The 15,856-nt window shown below is 42.6% G+C and overlaps 1 protein-coding gene across 1 annotated transcript in view; it reads left to right on the forward strand.

Annotated features, from left to right (window-relative positions):
* Nucleotides 1-15,601, forward strand: part of SELL (selectin L) — a 22,412-nt gene extending 6,811 nt beyond the window's left edge. The window contains exons 5-9 of the mRNA XM_040451624.1: nucleotides 2,444-2,629; nucleotides 3,818-4,003; nucleotides 5,804-5,932; nucleotides 9,868-9,886; nucleotides 14,705-15,601. Coding sequence (XP_040307558.1) covers nucleotides 2,444-2,629; nucleotides 3,818-4,003; nucleotides 5,804-5,932; nucleotides 9,868-9,886; nucleotides 14,705-14,723 — 539 coding nt within the window. The 3' untranslated portion in view covers nucleotides 14,724-15,601. The remainder of the gene's footprint in view (nucleotides 1-2,443; nucleotides 2,630-3,817; nucleotides 4,004-5,803; nucleotides 5,933-9,867; nucleotides 9,887-14,704) is intronic.
* The last annotated feature ends 255 nt before the right edge of the window (nucleotides 15,602-15,856 follow it).

Below are 15,856 nucleotides of genomic sequence, written 5' to 3' on the forward strand. Positions count from 1 at the left end.
TTTTATTTTATTTTATTTTATTTTATTTTATTTTATTTTATTTTATTTTAGAAGAAGAGTGCACATAAGTCCCCCACTCATGTGCACTCTTTCTCTAAAATAAAATAAAATAAAGGCAAAGAGTAAGGGAGGGAGGGCAAAATAAAGGGCAAAGACTAGGAGAGGGAGAGAGAAACAGAGACAGAGACAGAGACAGAGACAGAGACAGAGAGAGAATCCCAAGTAGGCTCCACACTCAGTGCAGAGCCCAATGTTTGGCTTGATCCTATGACCCTGGGATCATGACTTGAGCTGAAATCAAGACGTTCAATCAACGGAGCCACCCAGGCACCCCTGATCTTTAACTTTTTAATTCTTATAACATTGGCATGCCCATTTCACTCCTTTTTGAACATTTTACTCTTTTTTCTGTCTTAGCTTTCATCCTCTCACTCTTTTCTGGTCTTCTTTCTACCTATAATCATTTCTCCTTGGGTTTCTTCATAGGTTTCTTACCAACTTCTGTGGACTCACAGATTCATGTGAGCTTTGGACTGACAAATCCATTTCCAGCCCCGAACTCCAAATATGCTAAGCGTATCTTTTGGGATGCCCAAAGGACTGTAAAATCAATCGTCCCAGCCAGCTTTCTTTTTTTGTATTTCTTATCTCAGTATGAGGCACCACCGTTTATATGGGTGCTCTGGTATGAAATTCTTACACCTCCCCTTACTTTTATGCGAAGTAACACACTATTCATTTTAACAACTTACTGTTTCTCTCATTTGCTTCCCATTTGTCAATTCTGCTACTACTGCCCTCATTCCTTCTAGACTATTGGATTCATTTCTTAGGCGAGTTCCACAGCTTTAAATTAGCTCCCCTTAAATATACTATTCATGCTACAGGCAGGCTGATCAATGAAAAACAATCAAACAAATACCACACGTATATCCACCCTTCAATTTCTACCTATCATTTGTCCTATAAGATGAAATCGAAACTCCTCAAGGCATAGAGAAATGCTTGATATACAGTAGGAACTCATTAAATCAAAGAGAAAAGATAAAAGCATTTTTTCTTAGCTTCTACCTTTCTTTCTAATCTCATCTCACATATTCCCTTCCTCCTCCTTCCTCCGTGTAACAACAAAGTGCTTGTAGTTCTCCACCCTTTTCATATGTGCTTTGTATTTCATTGACTTGCTCGTGGCTTTCTCTCTCATTTTGCACATGGCTAACAGACCTATTCATCTTTAAGACATAGTTCAGGGATTGATATTTTTTTTTTCCAGAAAGCTTTCTTTGGACCCTAAGATAGGAAGTACCCCTGTTCCATGTTCCAGTAGGTCCGCATATTTCTTTCTTGTTTATCCCGCATTTGTTGAAGTCATCTATTTGCTTATCTGTATCCCCTGGTAGACGAGCAGCAGCTTGAGGTCAGTAAATATTGTTTACAATTTAATATGTCAGATTGAGACTATGCCTGAAGTATATAAAGCACTTGCTTGTAGTCATGAATAGAATTGGAGAACATAATTTAATTTGGACTTGTACTGTATATGGAAAATATAAAAATTCTTCCAGTTCCTAAAGTCCTTTCTTCATTGAAATCTCAAAAGCAAGGTCACCACAATGGCTCAAATTGGATAAAGAATAGGACACAAGAGTTGAAATATTTGCTCAAATGGCATGGTGGGGCCTAAAAATGTGAAGACTCATTTCCAAGGCTCAATTCAATCTCCTATGCCACCAGTCAGAGCAGGGAAATAGATACAGTTTCTGGAGAGGGCTGTCAAAATCAGAAGAACTGAAGGTCTGGAGCCGAGCTGGAGAGGGTAAAAACAGGATCAAGGCCAAGATGCTTCCTAAAGCTTCCCCACACTTTTCCCACACCTCCTGCTCCCAGCACTCTACTCTACCTAGGAGTTCTGATGTCACAATTATTTCCAAATCGAGCTGGTCATTCCCACTTAAACCTATCTAGGTTTAATAAGTCACTCCTCAGGAGCACTTGAGTGGCTCAGTCAGTTAAGCATCTGACTCTTGGCTTCAGCTCAGGTTATGATCTCACTGTTCATGAGATCGAGCCCCACAATTCTCTCTCTTCTCTCTCTCTCTGCTCCTCCCCTGTTCTCATTCTCAAAATAAATAAACACAAACAATTATCTTCTCAGATAATGCCAACAATAAGAAGAAGACCAGCTGATGTTTAATTAGGACTTCCTATGAGCCAAGTTCACTTCTAAGTCCTTGACTTACATTAGATCATTTATTCTCCACACCAACTCTAGGAAGTTATTACAATTACCATGACTCCTCTTTCATAGATGAAGAGACTGAAGCTGGAAGGATTAGTTCACTTTGTGCAAAGGCATTTGGTGACCAAGTGCCAAAGCTAGGATTCAAACCCAGACACCAGGTGCTCTCCACACTAGCCAGTACTGTTTTTTTTCTTACTGCAGTGGTTCAGTGTGAGCCTCTGGAGGCCCCTGATCTGGGTACCATGGACTGTAGTCACCCTGTGGGAACCTTCAGCTTCAGCTCTCAGTGTACCTTCAACTGCTCTAAGGGCACAAACCTCATTGGGGTTGAGGAAACCACTTGTGGACCTTTTGGAAACTGGTCATCTCTAGAACCAACCTGTCAAAGTAAGTAAGTCTTCAGACTAGAGGCTCTGTCATGGCCGACTTGGGTTAACTGAGAAAATGCAGCAGAGACTTGTAAGGAGTCTCTGTCCTTTTGGGAACATAATTTAATCTAACTTAGATCATACTATGATGATTTTGAAAGGGATTATTGTTACTCAAATCAAAAAGAAAAACCACAAATAAAAAACAACAACCAAATACCTCTGAAACCATCTCATGATACATACATAATTTTCAGTAATATGCGGTGTGATTATAGTGTACTTTTTACTTTAGTTTTCTCATCGTCATGGCACACATAGTCCAGATGAAACTCAGTTAAATGTTGATTGTTCTCTCCCCTCAGTAACACCTATTTTATGTGGTGTCTTACCTAACACCAACCAATTTCCTTCTCAGGGTGTAGAATTTTTTTGATTGTTTTATTTGGTTTATTCTTGAAATCATTTTTTACTTTTCATCTTCTATAAACTCTCAGGGGAATAACAACTGCTGTGAAAAACAAAAACACAGTCTCTTGATCTTTTTTTTCATTTGAAATATGGTGGGTTTTTTCTTCTTAGCTGTTAAAAAGACTATCCCTGTACAGGAGAAAACTGGTGACATCTGAGCTTGTGAAATTCTGGTTACGTTTTCTACATTTATGCATCTGACGCACTAATTTTAAGTGGTTTAATTCTAAAAAAAACTATCAAAGTCATACTGAAATCATTGAATTAAATTGTCAAACCTGCTGAATTTTACAAGAGCTGAGTGAGTTGCTTCAGAGAATTGGGGTGTTTTTCAACACTGCTTGCTTTAGATCAAGTGAAAGGGTGGGAATTCTCTACATTCACTTGAGGATACTCCATAAGCACTCTTGAGGCCAAGGCCATGTAGTACTTCCAGGAAGTGTTGGAGACCTATCAGGACTGGAGCAGCAACCTGGAGCAGCCAACTCTCCCCTCCTCTCCCCACCTCCCCACCTGCAAGGGTTTTCAGTGCTCCTGGCTTCACCTCTGATATACAATCTCCATCATTCTCAAGAGTATAAAATCTGGAAACATTATCAGAACTAACTTTTAGAATTTAGAAATGTCTAGATTCAATTGGGTGGTTCCACAGTTGAGTGGATCAGCTTTGGCTAAAAACCTTTGGTGAAAAGAGGGCCTCTACTCAGAAATATTGCGTTTTTCCTTTTCATGGAAGCGATTTCCTGTAAGCCTCTAATGGCACCTGATCTGGGAACCATGGACTGTAGTCACCCCCTGGCCAACTTCAGCTTTACGTCCACATGTACCTTCAACTGCTTGGAAGGAACTGAGTTAATCGGGGAGAGAAAAATTATTTGTGGACCATCGGGAATCTGGTCAAGCCCTAGTCCAATATGCCAAAGTGAGTAAGTTTGTCCCAATGTGTTGACAACTTAAAGAAGGAGCTGCTGGATGGGAAGATGGTGGGGAAAGATAGATTAAACTTTAAAATTTTCATTTTGCTACATTTATATGGCTTAAAAACAAATTTGTTCACATTAATTTACTATAAAATCCTTAGCTCTTCTTGCCTCTTCCTTCGATGACTGTCATTTCTGTTTTCAGCCAATTTTTAACTCATCGTATCTCAACTCTTAACATCTAAATGCGCTGTCTCGGGGCGCCTGGGTGGCGCAGTCGGTTAAGTGTCCGACTTCAGCCAGGTCACGATCTTGCGGTCCGTGAGTTCGAGCCCCGCGTCAGGCTCTGGGCTGATGGCTCAGAGCCTGGAGCCTGTTTCTGATTCTGTGTCTCCCTCTCTCTCTGCCCCTCCCCCGTTCATGCTCTCTCTCTGTCCCAAAAATAAATAAAAACGGAGAAAGAAAAAAAAAATTTAAATGCGCTGTCTCTGACTTACTTCTTTTATTTTCTGACTTCTTATGCATTCTTCCATTCCACTAAAATCTCACTTCTGTTAGTCCATTAAAACGTTTCTACAAAAGTCCCCAGTGACCACCTAATTCCCCAAATAGTGTATACTTACCAATTATCACTAAGCCGATGCCTCCCTCATCTGTGTATGAGAAGGACTGTCCTCCTCATTTCCATATACTCTCCACTTGACACAGTGCCTGTACTAAATAAGTTGCTAAATAAATGCACATTAAATTAGCTTGTGAAAGAATAGCTACTCATGTCTGCCCCTGAGATCATCTCTACCAGTGGAAAAGTTTTTAAGTGGTAGGATCAGTAGAAACTACCAGAGAAGCTGATCTCTGTATGGCCCAGGGCCAGGGAGTGTGGGAGGGAACTGGGGAGGAGGCATGGGATCTGTAGGGGAGGATTGTGTATCAGGCTTATGGGACATTTCCTTTTAAGGCTGGGCCAGTGTCCATTTCCTCACCCTCATGGAGCTTGTAGACACCCTCTCTTTGGATCGTCTGGGAACTTGAGCCTTTTTCCTATGATATATTTGGATGTGGGGATGGAAGCACCTTGAAAGGGTTTGTCAAAGTAACACAAAGAATGGGGGACACAAACGCTACACTAACGTGCAAAAATAAGTTTCTTTAATTGGTGGTATCGGAAGATAGACTTTTTCGTATTGGTATTTTTTCAATAAAAGTTCCCAAACGTTCACTCTTACAAGAGGGTACAGGTGGATCCATTTACTTATTTGTGAAGGAAGTGGGACTATGTAGTAGGACAACATCATTCGAAAGACAGTTCAGCGTAGGTCCTCAGCATGTAAACAGCAAGTACATATGTTGGCCCAACTGCTTCAAAGGGAAAGCATTAATAGGTTCCCTTGACTGTTATGTCACCTGGTTAAGATGACCGGCTGTTATTTTTCCTGAAGTCATATTCTATGTTTTAGGTCTTCTCTGTGCAGCAGAGTCCCAACTGTTGAACAAGACCATGGAGATAAATACGATGGTGACCCCTTACTCAGATTTTTAGGTACTTCTTCCAGGAGTTCTGTGAATCGCAAATCTAGGGATTAAGAATTTTATAGGCACTGGGCTAGAGAAACTTGTCCTGTCTTTGCCTCTGCTGCAGAGTCATCATGGTCCTTCCCATGCCAGTTTCCCCATCCATCAACTGGCATCAAATGGACTGTTACCGGGAGACATAAGGAGGAACAAAAGCTAAGGCCATGAGATGGCACGAAGGATATAATGCTGCGGCCTCATGCTATGTGCCTTACTGATCTCTCTTTCAGAAGTGGACCAGAGTTTCTCAATGATCAAAGAGGGTAACTATAACCCTCTCTTCATTCCGGTGGCAGTCATGGTTACTGCTTTTTCTGGGTTGGCATTTATCATTTGGCTGGCAAGAAGATTAAAGAAAGGTATGTGAGTTTGCCTTCATACGAAAATAATACGACTCAAAGTGGATAAAAATAGGGGTGCCTCAGTCGGTTAAGCATCCAACTTTGGCTCAGGTCATGATCTCGCTCGCGATTTGTGAGTTCCAGCCCTCCATGGGGCTCTGTGCTGACAGCTCAGAGCCTGGAGTCTGCTTTTGATTCTGTGTCTCCCTCTCTCTCTCTCTCTGCCCCTCCCCTGCTCATGCTCTGTCTCTGTTTTTCTCAAAAATAAATAAACACGGAAAAAATAATTAGAAACAAAAGCAAAGTGGATAAAAGTATAGAAACCCACAGGAAATTAAGATTGCTAGATTGAACTGAAGCAGGATACCAAGTTCTGTGTTCTATAGACATCATTGCTGGGGATGTGGGAAACGGCCCCTACACCCTTTCATTAAAACAAGGTGGCTGATTTGTGCTTTTCATCTGACAAACCTTTTAAAAACGCCTACTGTCTTCAAGGCACCTCACTAATGCACTAATAGACAAGTGAGACATTTTAATGGTTCTTTGCCCTTATTTAGTTCTGAAAAATGGATGCATAATCTCTGTCCCCTTAGGAGCCAGCATGCCTTTGATCTCAGTGCTACAGTTCCACTAGAAGATGAATCTAAGGTCCAATGAGGTTTTTAAGGCCCTATTCTCCAAAACCTGAGCCATGTGCCTGTCTGGCTTCTGACATGTGGGAATTGCATTGTCCCTGGTTTTCTCCCCAGTGTGTATTCACGGAGGTCACAGCTCTAAATAAATGCACTGTGTATTCGTGCTTCCCTTCGCTCTGGCCTAGAGAAGAAAAGGGTATAAGAAGAGCTGTTTGAGAAGCTAATACCTGGAACAATACATGGGACACCACCAGGGAAAAACAACCATGTTACTCCCCTCACCTCCCGCCTGAGGATGTCCAAACCTTAGAGTGGGACTGGCTTCCTGGTTACAGATCCACAGTCTGTGGTAGGTCCTGGGTGTGCACTGCCACATTTGTCCAAATTCGCCTGGCAGAAACATTGAAGTCTATGAAATTCATGGACATTAAGCAGCTTTTAAGACATCCCTGCTTTAAGTTCAGAGGCCATCAGTGATCTCAAAACAACTGCTAACCAAATGCTCGGTGTTGCATTTCTCCGGAGTCAGTTGACTGACATTTTAATTTTACTTCCATCAATTAATTAGTATGGAGTCTCTTCAATGAACATGGTATATAAAGGCTGCCCCTCACCCATCCCCACTGCCAATTGCAGGAGTAGAATCTACCAATCCCTAATGGTCTTCTACTATCTTTGGAATCTTTCATTCCAAATTTAAGAATCGGGATACTAGGTTAGTTTTATAACCAACCCAGAAAGACCATGGAAGCGGTCACTGTTGATGTGCAAGAACTTCATTATTAGCAGTTTAAAATGTCTTTGCCCCTGTTGTTGGAAATTCTGCTAAGATTGGATCCCATCATTTTATAATATGAGACTAAGTACTTAAGTATTCCACTAAGGGAAGAATGAGATTTTTCTCCCACCATTGATTATCCTTTCCACCGAAACTTCAAAATCTGACCCCAGTCATCCCTTTTTCCCTCCTGCCTTGGGTGATGGTGACAGAACTGAGGGGTAGAGAATGCAGTGCACATTTATACGCTGGCCTCTGGGATAAGAGGCTGGTATCTAAATAACCTTTGAGGATTTGGGGCTGTGAGTCACCTTAATAAGGACGATATCCCCAAATTCCAAAGTCTCTTAATAAATTTTCATAGAGAGGGCGCCTGGCTGGCTCCGTCAGTTAAGTTTCTGACTCTTGATTTCGGTTCACATCATGATCTCATGGTTTGTGGGATTGAGCTCTGCATCGGACTCTGTAATGGCAGCATGGAGCCTGCTTGGGATTCTCTCTCTCTCGCCTCTCTCTGCCTCCCCCCACCTTCTGAAAATAAATGAAAACAAACTTAAAGAAATGTTAGAATCAAAAGAATAGAATGCATTCACTTGTATTTAACGGCAGGGTGTGGGGTGGGGGTTAGCTGGCTAAGGTGGTTCTATAAGCAGTGGTGAGAAAAGCAATGGGGTTGTTTTTAAATTTTTTACCTTGGAGTCATTTCTGTACAAGATCTCAAACTGATAACTTGAAAACTACATGCCCCTGCTGTGGGAATAAGTGTGGGGCAAACAGGAAACAGATAACGGGCAGTTAGGCTAGGTACATTCATGCCAGCAAAGAGAACAGAAGCCCCAGAAAGATCACTGACTTTGTAGGAAAGCCAGGGTATCTTTAATGTAGCATTTCAATGGTCTTCATTTGTGGAACATCTTCTGATATTTCCGACTTCCAAGTGGCTCTGTCTTCCAAAGATTTTAGTTGTAAGTTAGTTCTTTGAAACATGAAGAATGTTTTTCCTATAGAAACCGTGTTAAGAGTGATGGGTAGGTTCCCGGGCTAACCCCTCAGAGCTTTTCTAACCATGTAGCTGGCACATTTACAAGAAAAAAAAGTTAAGAACAGTAAGTCCACATGTATGTGGTAGTCATCAAGTCTGAGAATTTCCTACGTGTTGTGTTTCAGGTTCAGTAAGCTGAAAAAGGAGGACAGGTGAATATTTAGGACACAGTAGCTGAGGAAATGAGCAGAATCCTGACTCTTATCCTGTCCTCAGAACCTGTACTTTGGCCCCTGCCCTAGTTGTCTTGGTATCCAGACTTTAGCTCCTTTCTTCTGGAAGAGAAATAAATGCAGGCTCTAGAAATGTGTGCCCTCTGCATAGACTTATCTAGAAACACTCTGTTCCCCTAGATAATCATTCTCAGATGAGTCATCACCATTGGCTCTGTTAGAAAGAAAGAAAGAAAGAAAGAAAGAAAGAAAGAAAGAAATGACATAATGAATAATAAAACTGAAGCAGTGATTTTAGGCCAAATCTCCCAAATCCTGTTATCAGCAGGGGCCAGAATCAGAGATCAGACTCCCATTCACACAGGCCTCCTAACACCACTGGTCTTTGAGGCTCTATTTTTTTTTTTTTTTTCTCTTGGTTGGAAGAATTCCCCACCTGAACCAACAACCCACAGGGTTAGAACAGGGCACGAAACTGAACACATGCCCTTAGTTCCTTTTTCTTCGAAAAGAACTCTCAGTAAGAACACTCTTGCTCATGTATTGGTATGTGTTTTGTTGTTCCTAAAAGGAAAATATTAAGATAAACAAACAGCCTCTGAGGTTAATTCAGATTTCATTCTCCCTGCTCAAATGCATCCAGCCCATGTCATCAGCAGGCTGGATTTGGGAAGAAATGTTTAAAATGGTAAATTCTAACATTTGAAAGGTTTAAAAACAGTAATTGGGCACTGTCCACGTGCTAGGCCCTGGCCTAAATACTTTGAATACATTTTAGTTTATCAACTCAATGAGAGGGAGGTAATTACCATGCCCCTTTCACAGATGAAGGGACCGTGGCTTCAGAGGGTGAGTAGCTAATCAGAGGCACACTGCCGACAAGGTGGTGTGAGACGTAGGGACACATATTCTTACGATGCTACCAGCTAAGTCTGTTGGGGAGGAACCCGCAGGTGGGAGGAGATGGCAGGTGGGGAAGGGATAAACACGGGTATGGGGGTGTCGGAACTGACAGGCAGGCAAGTCAAGCTAGGCTGCGGTCTTTGTGATCAGCACCGAAGATGGAACAGAACCCTGAGAAGCATCTGTCCCAGTGGGTCTATTACGTCTGAGAATCTACCACTGTTTGAATTAGAACACTAAGCCAACATCTCAAATCCCCTTCTACACAGGTGGGGTCCACCCAACGAATGTATAATACATTTCAAAAGACAGTTTTGAGAGTGGGACTTGGCCTTCTCTCTTACTTACCAAGAAAAAAAAAAAAAAAAAAGAATTGTCTACATATGCTGATGGTATTTTTCTGTTTCTTCTGTTTTTAGGTAAAAAGTCTCGGGAAAGGTAAGTAAGTTTCATCAGTGAGAAGTTTCCGCCTCTGTTGATCTTTTCTCTACCTTCCTTGAGATACTTCCTGTTAGAGCTAGATACCTTAACTCCTTAGTAACTATTTACATGGGGTCTCATGCAAATGAAATTTCCGTATAGAATGATAATCCACTAGCCTCCCTTAAAAGCTGTGTTTTTGAAGTCTGTGTGTGTGAGTCGTTTTGTTTTAGTGCTGGTGGATTGGAATGAATGAATGAACACGTAGAGCCCTCTTGAGAAAGGGCAGTTATGTGAAGGGAGCTCTTTCTGATTGTCCCTGAAAAATTTTTAGAGGACTGGAAGCATTGTGACATATCTCTTCTTGTCCCAGTTGAATGTAAGGGCAATACCAAATACAGTATTCAGGAAACATTCAATTGGTCAAGGATTTATTGAGACATTATTGATGAGTCCAGGCCCTGAGAAGGTATCATTCTAGACCCCAGGCCTTCAGTGCCTAGGACAAGAAGGTAAATGACTACTGCTCTGATTAGCACTGACCTTCAGAAATGTGGAAGAGGTGGGGAACATTGATTCTACCTGCGGCTTCCCCAAAAAGGCAATTCTTTTAGCTTGGTCTTAAACCTCAGATTTTTTTCAGCTGGAGGAAGAGACCGAGAAGAGATGCAAACATGTGAAAATGCAATGGTCCGTCTGGCAGAAGTGAAGAGGGCAAAACATTTCTTCAGTTTCTCAGATGTTTAGAGACTTGGAGAAGGAGAGTATAAGTAAGAAGAATGATGGGGATGGGGCTTTGGGGGCACACTGAGCACCCAGTTAGAAAACCGAGCTCCTTTAAAATGCTGGAAGAAGCGAGATGGTCCCTGAGAAGGTTGGTTGCTTGTTCAGACAACCACGCTACCAACCACAAATTGTTGTGAAGAAGTTCTTACAAGTTCAGTGAGCTGTAGCTCTGAGTGCAAAAGAGAAACTGGGGAGACATAAGACAACATGAGCCAGATCATAGACTAATTTATAAGCCATTTGAAGGAGTATGGATTTAATCCTGAGGTCTTTGGGGTAAAGCAGGAGAATGTCAGGCTAACATTTGCATCTTATGAGGATCACTCTGCAGACAGGGGAGTAGGGGGAGCCTGGAGGCAAAGAATTGTTTTGGAGGCATTAAAGTTATTAAGTTAAAGCTGATGGTGCTTATCTAGAGAAATGGCAGTGAGGTTGAGTTAGTTCATGAGGTAGAGGTGAAATCAACTGAATATGGTTATTAATTGGCTAAGCGAGAGAGAGAGAGAGAGAGAGAGAGAGAGAGAGAAGAATCAAAGAAGTCATCGTGGTTCCGATCGGGGACTGGCAGATGGTTACTATCAATACAATACTCTTTACTGAAAAGGGAACACAAAAGAATGAGAGGTTTTGGAAGTGAAGGTCATGGGTTCAGTTGTGTCGGTGTTGAGCTTTAGGTGTCTGTGGCTCACCAGTTGACTGCTTCTATCTGTATCACAGGAGCCATCCAGGGGCCAGAGAGTGGATTTGGGGGTTCTCACGTCCCTTTATGTTAGCTGCTATTTCGGGAGCAGGTACAGTCATCTGGGGAGAGTGAGGAGCAAGGAGTGGGAGAACAGAAGAGGACGTGGGAGAGAGGGCAGGAACAGGGGTAGCATCTATATCAAACAGGTCAGTGAAGGACAAGGAGATGGGGAGGGGTTGCCAGAGAGGCAGAAGGAAAATGAGGAGAGTCTGGGTCATGAATGCCAAGGAAAGAAGGAAACAGAAGTGGTTTCAAGTGACTTTGGGAGAACCAGCGAGTTCCCACTGGATGTAACAAGGGTATCTGCAGAGTCTGTTGTCAGGGTCGAGGTCACGGAGGAACTCTGATGGCCAAGTGTCGAGGAATCAGTGGAGATGAGGAAGTTGAGGCAGAAAATGTAAGCCATCTCTTTTTAAAAAGCTTGGCTAGAGATGAGATCCTTAGGAAGGTAACTGGATGAAGAAATCGGGTCAGTGGATGTCCTTTTATTCTATTTTATTTTAGTGTCCTATCTTCCATTCGACAGTGTAGATGGGGTCCTAGACCCTTCTCTGGGCTGGGCTCCTTATCTCTGTGGGCAGGAAATCCACAAGATGTAAAGATTTCTTTCATGCTCACACCCAGTGAGTGAAAGTCTTTTTTGGCACAATCCACCCCGAGCCGTTTTCTGGTCACAGGAACCACTTATTTTTTAATTGCCACTAGATGGAAGCAGATCAATTCAATTTTTTTTTTAGAAAACCTTGGGGGACAGGAAGAGAGGCTGACAGGAAGAGTATTAGCATTAAGTGAATTACCACATTCGGCTAATTGCCGTATGAAGTTTAACGGCTCACTGATTTTGACAATGAATCAATCAGTAGTTTTTTATTAAATACTCTTGTGTTGGAACAATGCTAAGCTTGACTGAGATACCAAGAGGAGTAAGTCCATGACCCTGACCTCAGGGAGATTATCATCTAGTTGAGTGGCGAAGACAGAAAAATAAAAAAATTATATATTTTCAGAAAAATATAAGGCAGAGTATAGTAATGACTGGCGAACTCTGTGTTAAAGGACTTTGTCAATATAGAAGAAGCTTGGTGATCACAGAAGATCTTATAAAGAAGGTTGACCCTGGTTGAAGAATGGATAGGGTTTGTGGGTATGGAGAGAAGCAGGGAGGACAGACTACAAGGAGATGATGGAAGCATGGTATGGCAGCAGGGATATGACAGCATGTTCAGGTGCCAGCAGCTAGAACTATCAAGAGCCAAGGGTGTACAGGAGGTATAAAGAGAAATTGGAAGGGAAGGCTGGCCCCATCGATATAGGTCTTCAAATGCGTCACCCGATGCTAGAAGGACTAAGCAAAGAAGTATTATTTGCCCAGATGCCTTGCAACACCTCTCATTTATTGATCAAGGTGACTTTAATTCATTGAATTATAAAACTTTAGGTCTTGAAAGGATCTTCACGGACATGATGTTCACTCTCTTTATAACGGAGCTAATGAATAACTTTCCTATGGGCCCAGAGAGAGTGACATAGCTAAAATAATTATAAACATTTATGAAACATTAATTCCATGTTGCACACCTCTCTGTGAGTTTTGCATGTTTGAAATCATTAAATATCGCCTGCCAGCTTGTAGGTGGGGGGAGGTGCTATTCATATCCTCATTTTACAGGTAAAGGAAGAGAGGCAAAGAGAAGTAAAATATCTAGCCTGAGGTCCCTGAATAAATGACAAAGCTGAGATTTGTACCCATGTGGATCCAAAGATCCTGCTTTTAATCCTTACACTTCTAGAACTCAGGACTCTCGACTCCAATGATAAGAGTTCTAAGTCCCAGACACCTGCTTTCTGTAGTGATGTGATAATGATTTCACCCTGAAACCATGTGTAATGGCACCGAGGAAGGGTGGGATGGAAGAGGCAGAGTGTGTTTCTAGAACAAGCCAAAGGTAAAAACGAAAACCATCACATTAAACACTGAAGCTCTTTTTTGTTTTTTTGTTCGTTCGTTTGTTTTGTTTTTTGTTTTTAAGCTCTGCAGCCAACTCTCATAGTCTTTTGTGTTCATTCTTATTAGGTCTTGGCTGGTGAATGACCAACTCCTGGGGCATTTGTGGTTTCAATTCTTGCCGGGTTATTTTCACTCTTCTGCAAACTGGTTCTGTTTACCACCTCATTTGGTTTCTAGTGTCTAAATTCTGCCTGGGTAAAAGCTACACCCAAGATACACAGGAAGATACGATGCCAACCTCAGTGGAGGGTATATGTGAAATTTTGTTTTCAGAAACATTTTTATCTCTGTATTGGCAAAAGCACATTTGCAGCTGCTGAACTGTGGTTTACCCTGGCAGTTCATCATGACAGCAGAGTCTCAGAATCTGCTTCTCCCTTTGAAAGGTGCTATTAAGACATGCCCTATTCGCCTGGGTGGCACAGTCGGTTAAGCGTCCGACTTCAGCCAGGTCACCATCTCGCGGTCCGGGAGTTTGAGCCCCGCGTCAGGCTCTGGGCTGATGGCTCAGAGCCTGGAGCCTGTTTCCGATTCTGTGTCTCCCTCTCTCTCTGCCCCTCCCCCGTTCATGCTCTGTCTCTCTCTGTCCCAAAAATGAATATAAACGTTGAAAAAAAAAAAAAAAGACATGCCCTATTTGGTTCCCTTTCCCCTACCCCTAGACCCCTCCCCTCCAAGGATGAGACAACTGTGACACACACACACACACACACACACACACACACACACACAAAGTGTCATTTGTGTCATGAAACTAGATTTGTCACTGTCTCCCTAAATCACATCCCTCCAGAATCAAGCATTTAGAATTACCACCACACCTTTCATGAGTTTTGATTTTTCTCAAATTTCTCTTTCCTTTTGAGCATTGTCGTCTTCTACTGCTCACTGACTTCCATCGTCCAAAATCTATCCCAAATGCCCTTCATACTCATTTGATCTAAAGACAAAGCCTGTGCCCCCAGAAGTGTCTCCAGGTGTGGCCCACGGACCAGCGGCAGCAGGAGCTGGGATGATGCAGAATCCGGGGCACCGCCCGGATCTACCGAATTGGAATCTGCCTTTTAACACCACCTCTGGGCGGCAAGCAGCTGCAAGTGTGACAGGTGTTGCTTTAGGGTTTTCTTCTTCTTCCTTTGCTTGAGTGAACGTCCTGTGCTCGGCCAACTCACCTGAGAGGCATTTTCTTCACTCCTCTTCCGACTTTTACACCGAATATCGCCCTTTACTACGAACGCTGTTAAATTTTGCAATGTTGAAGGTCCTGGTTTTAATTTACATTCTCTTGTTTTCCATTCAGCGTGGACGATCCGTATTAAAGCACCCTCTGTAAATGAAAATTCTCGGGATCCTAACGCGTCACCGGATCCCCCAAATCCCTCCCTGAAAAGTTATCGCGCGGTGGTGTCTCCTGCCCTGAAGATGAATGTGTCGCCCTCAGTGCACCTGGAAAGATCTCTGAGGAACCGGCAGCAGTTTCTGCTCCCTTTGCGCCCCTCCCCCACCCCCTTGTGGTTTATATAGCGCACTCTGTTACTCTGTTTTTCGTGGAGAAACGAGATCACAGGGGGGAGAAGATTGCTGGGGAATATAAAGATGCCCTATTTTGCTCTCTGTCTTGCACCTACCAGGCTCGGTTTTGATGCAAATCACATTTTACCTCCAGTCTCTGTAGGGGTCCATCCTTAGACCTAAGTTCATCAAATTGATGTTGTCCTCGCTTTCCAACGGCAGCAAAGTAGTGGGGTTCTGCCCCGAACAGAAAAGGTCCTGCCACGTGCACGGTAGCCTCACCTCCTCTGTGAATGGAGGCCATCCTCTTTAACTGCCTCCGGCCTCCCCCACCTTCTTCGGCCATCCCCTCTTCCCAGTTGGCTGGTTTCCACACATAGCATCTCATGGGCACCAAACGAAAAGAGAGAGGAGAGAGACAGCGAGACTGCACTGGTTTTTTGGCTTTTGGTTTTACTTGTTTTATTAGATCCACCGAAACATCTTGTACTCGGTGCCTTTTAAAAAATGACCACTATATTTTTATTAAAGAAACATCCCCAGAAAGACTAGTCTTTCATACTAGTCTTGTCACAGCTAGTCCAAACCTGTGGCCTCCTGCTGCAAGATTAGTCTAGGTTTTGTGCTTAACTAGTCTTTTTTTTTTTTTTTTTTTTTTAAACATACAGTTTTGTACTTAGTCTCTCTAAAGAAAATGTTACCACGGGGGTCTGGGTGACACAGTAGGTTAAGTGACCGACTCTTGATATCAGCTCAGATCATGATCTTGTGTTCGTGAGATCGAGCCCCGTGTAGGGCTCTGGGCTGCCGTCACGGAGCCTGCTTGGGATTCTCTCTCTTGCTCTCGCTTTGCTTCTCCTGTACTCTCTCTCTCTCTCTCTCTCGCTCCCAAAATAAATAAATAAACAAATAATAATAATAATAAATAAATAATGTTACG

Source organism: Herpailurus yagouaroundi, unplaced genomic scaffold (assembly GCF_014898765.1).
Source record: "Herpailurus yagouaroundi ecotype Mexico unplaced genomic scaffold, PumYag 205, whole genome shotgun sequence".
Lineage (NCBI taxonomy): Eukaryota > Metazoa > Chordata > Mammalia > Carnivora > Felidae > Herpailurus > Herpailurus yagouaroundi.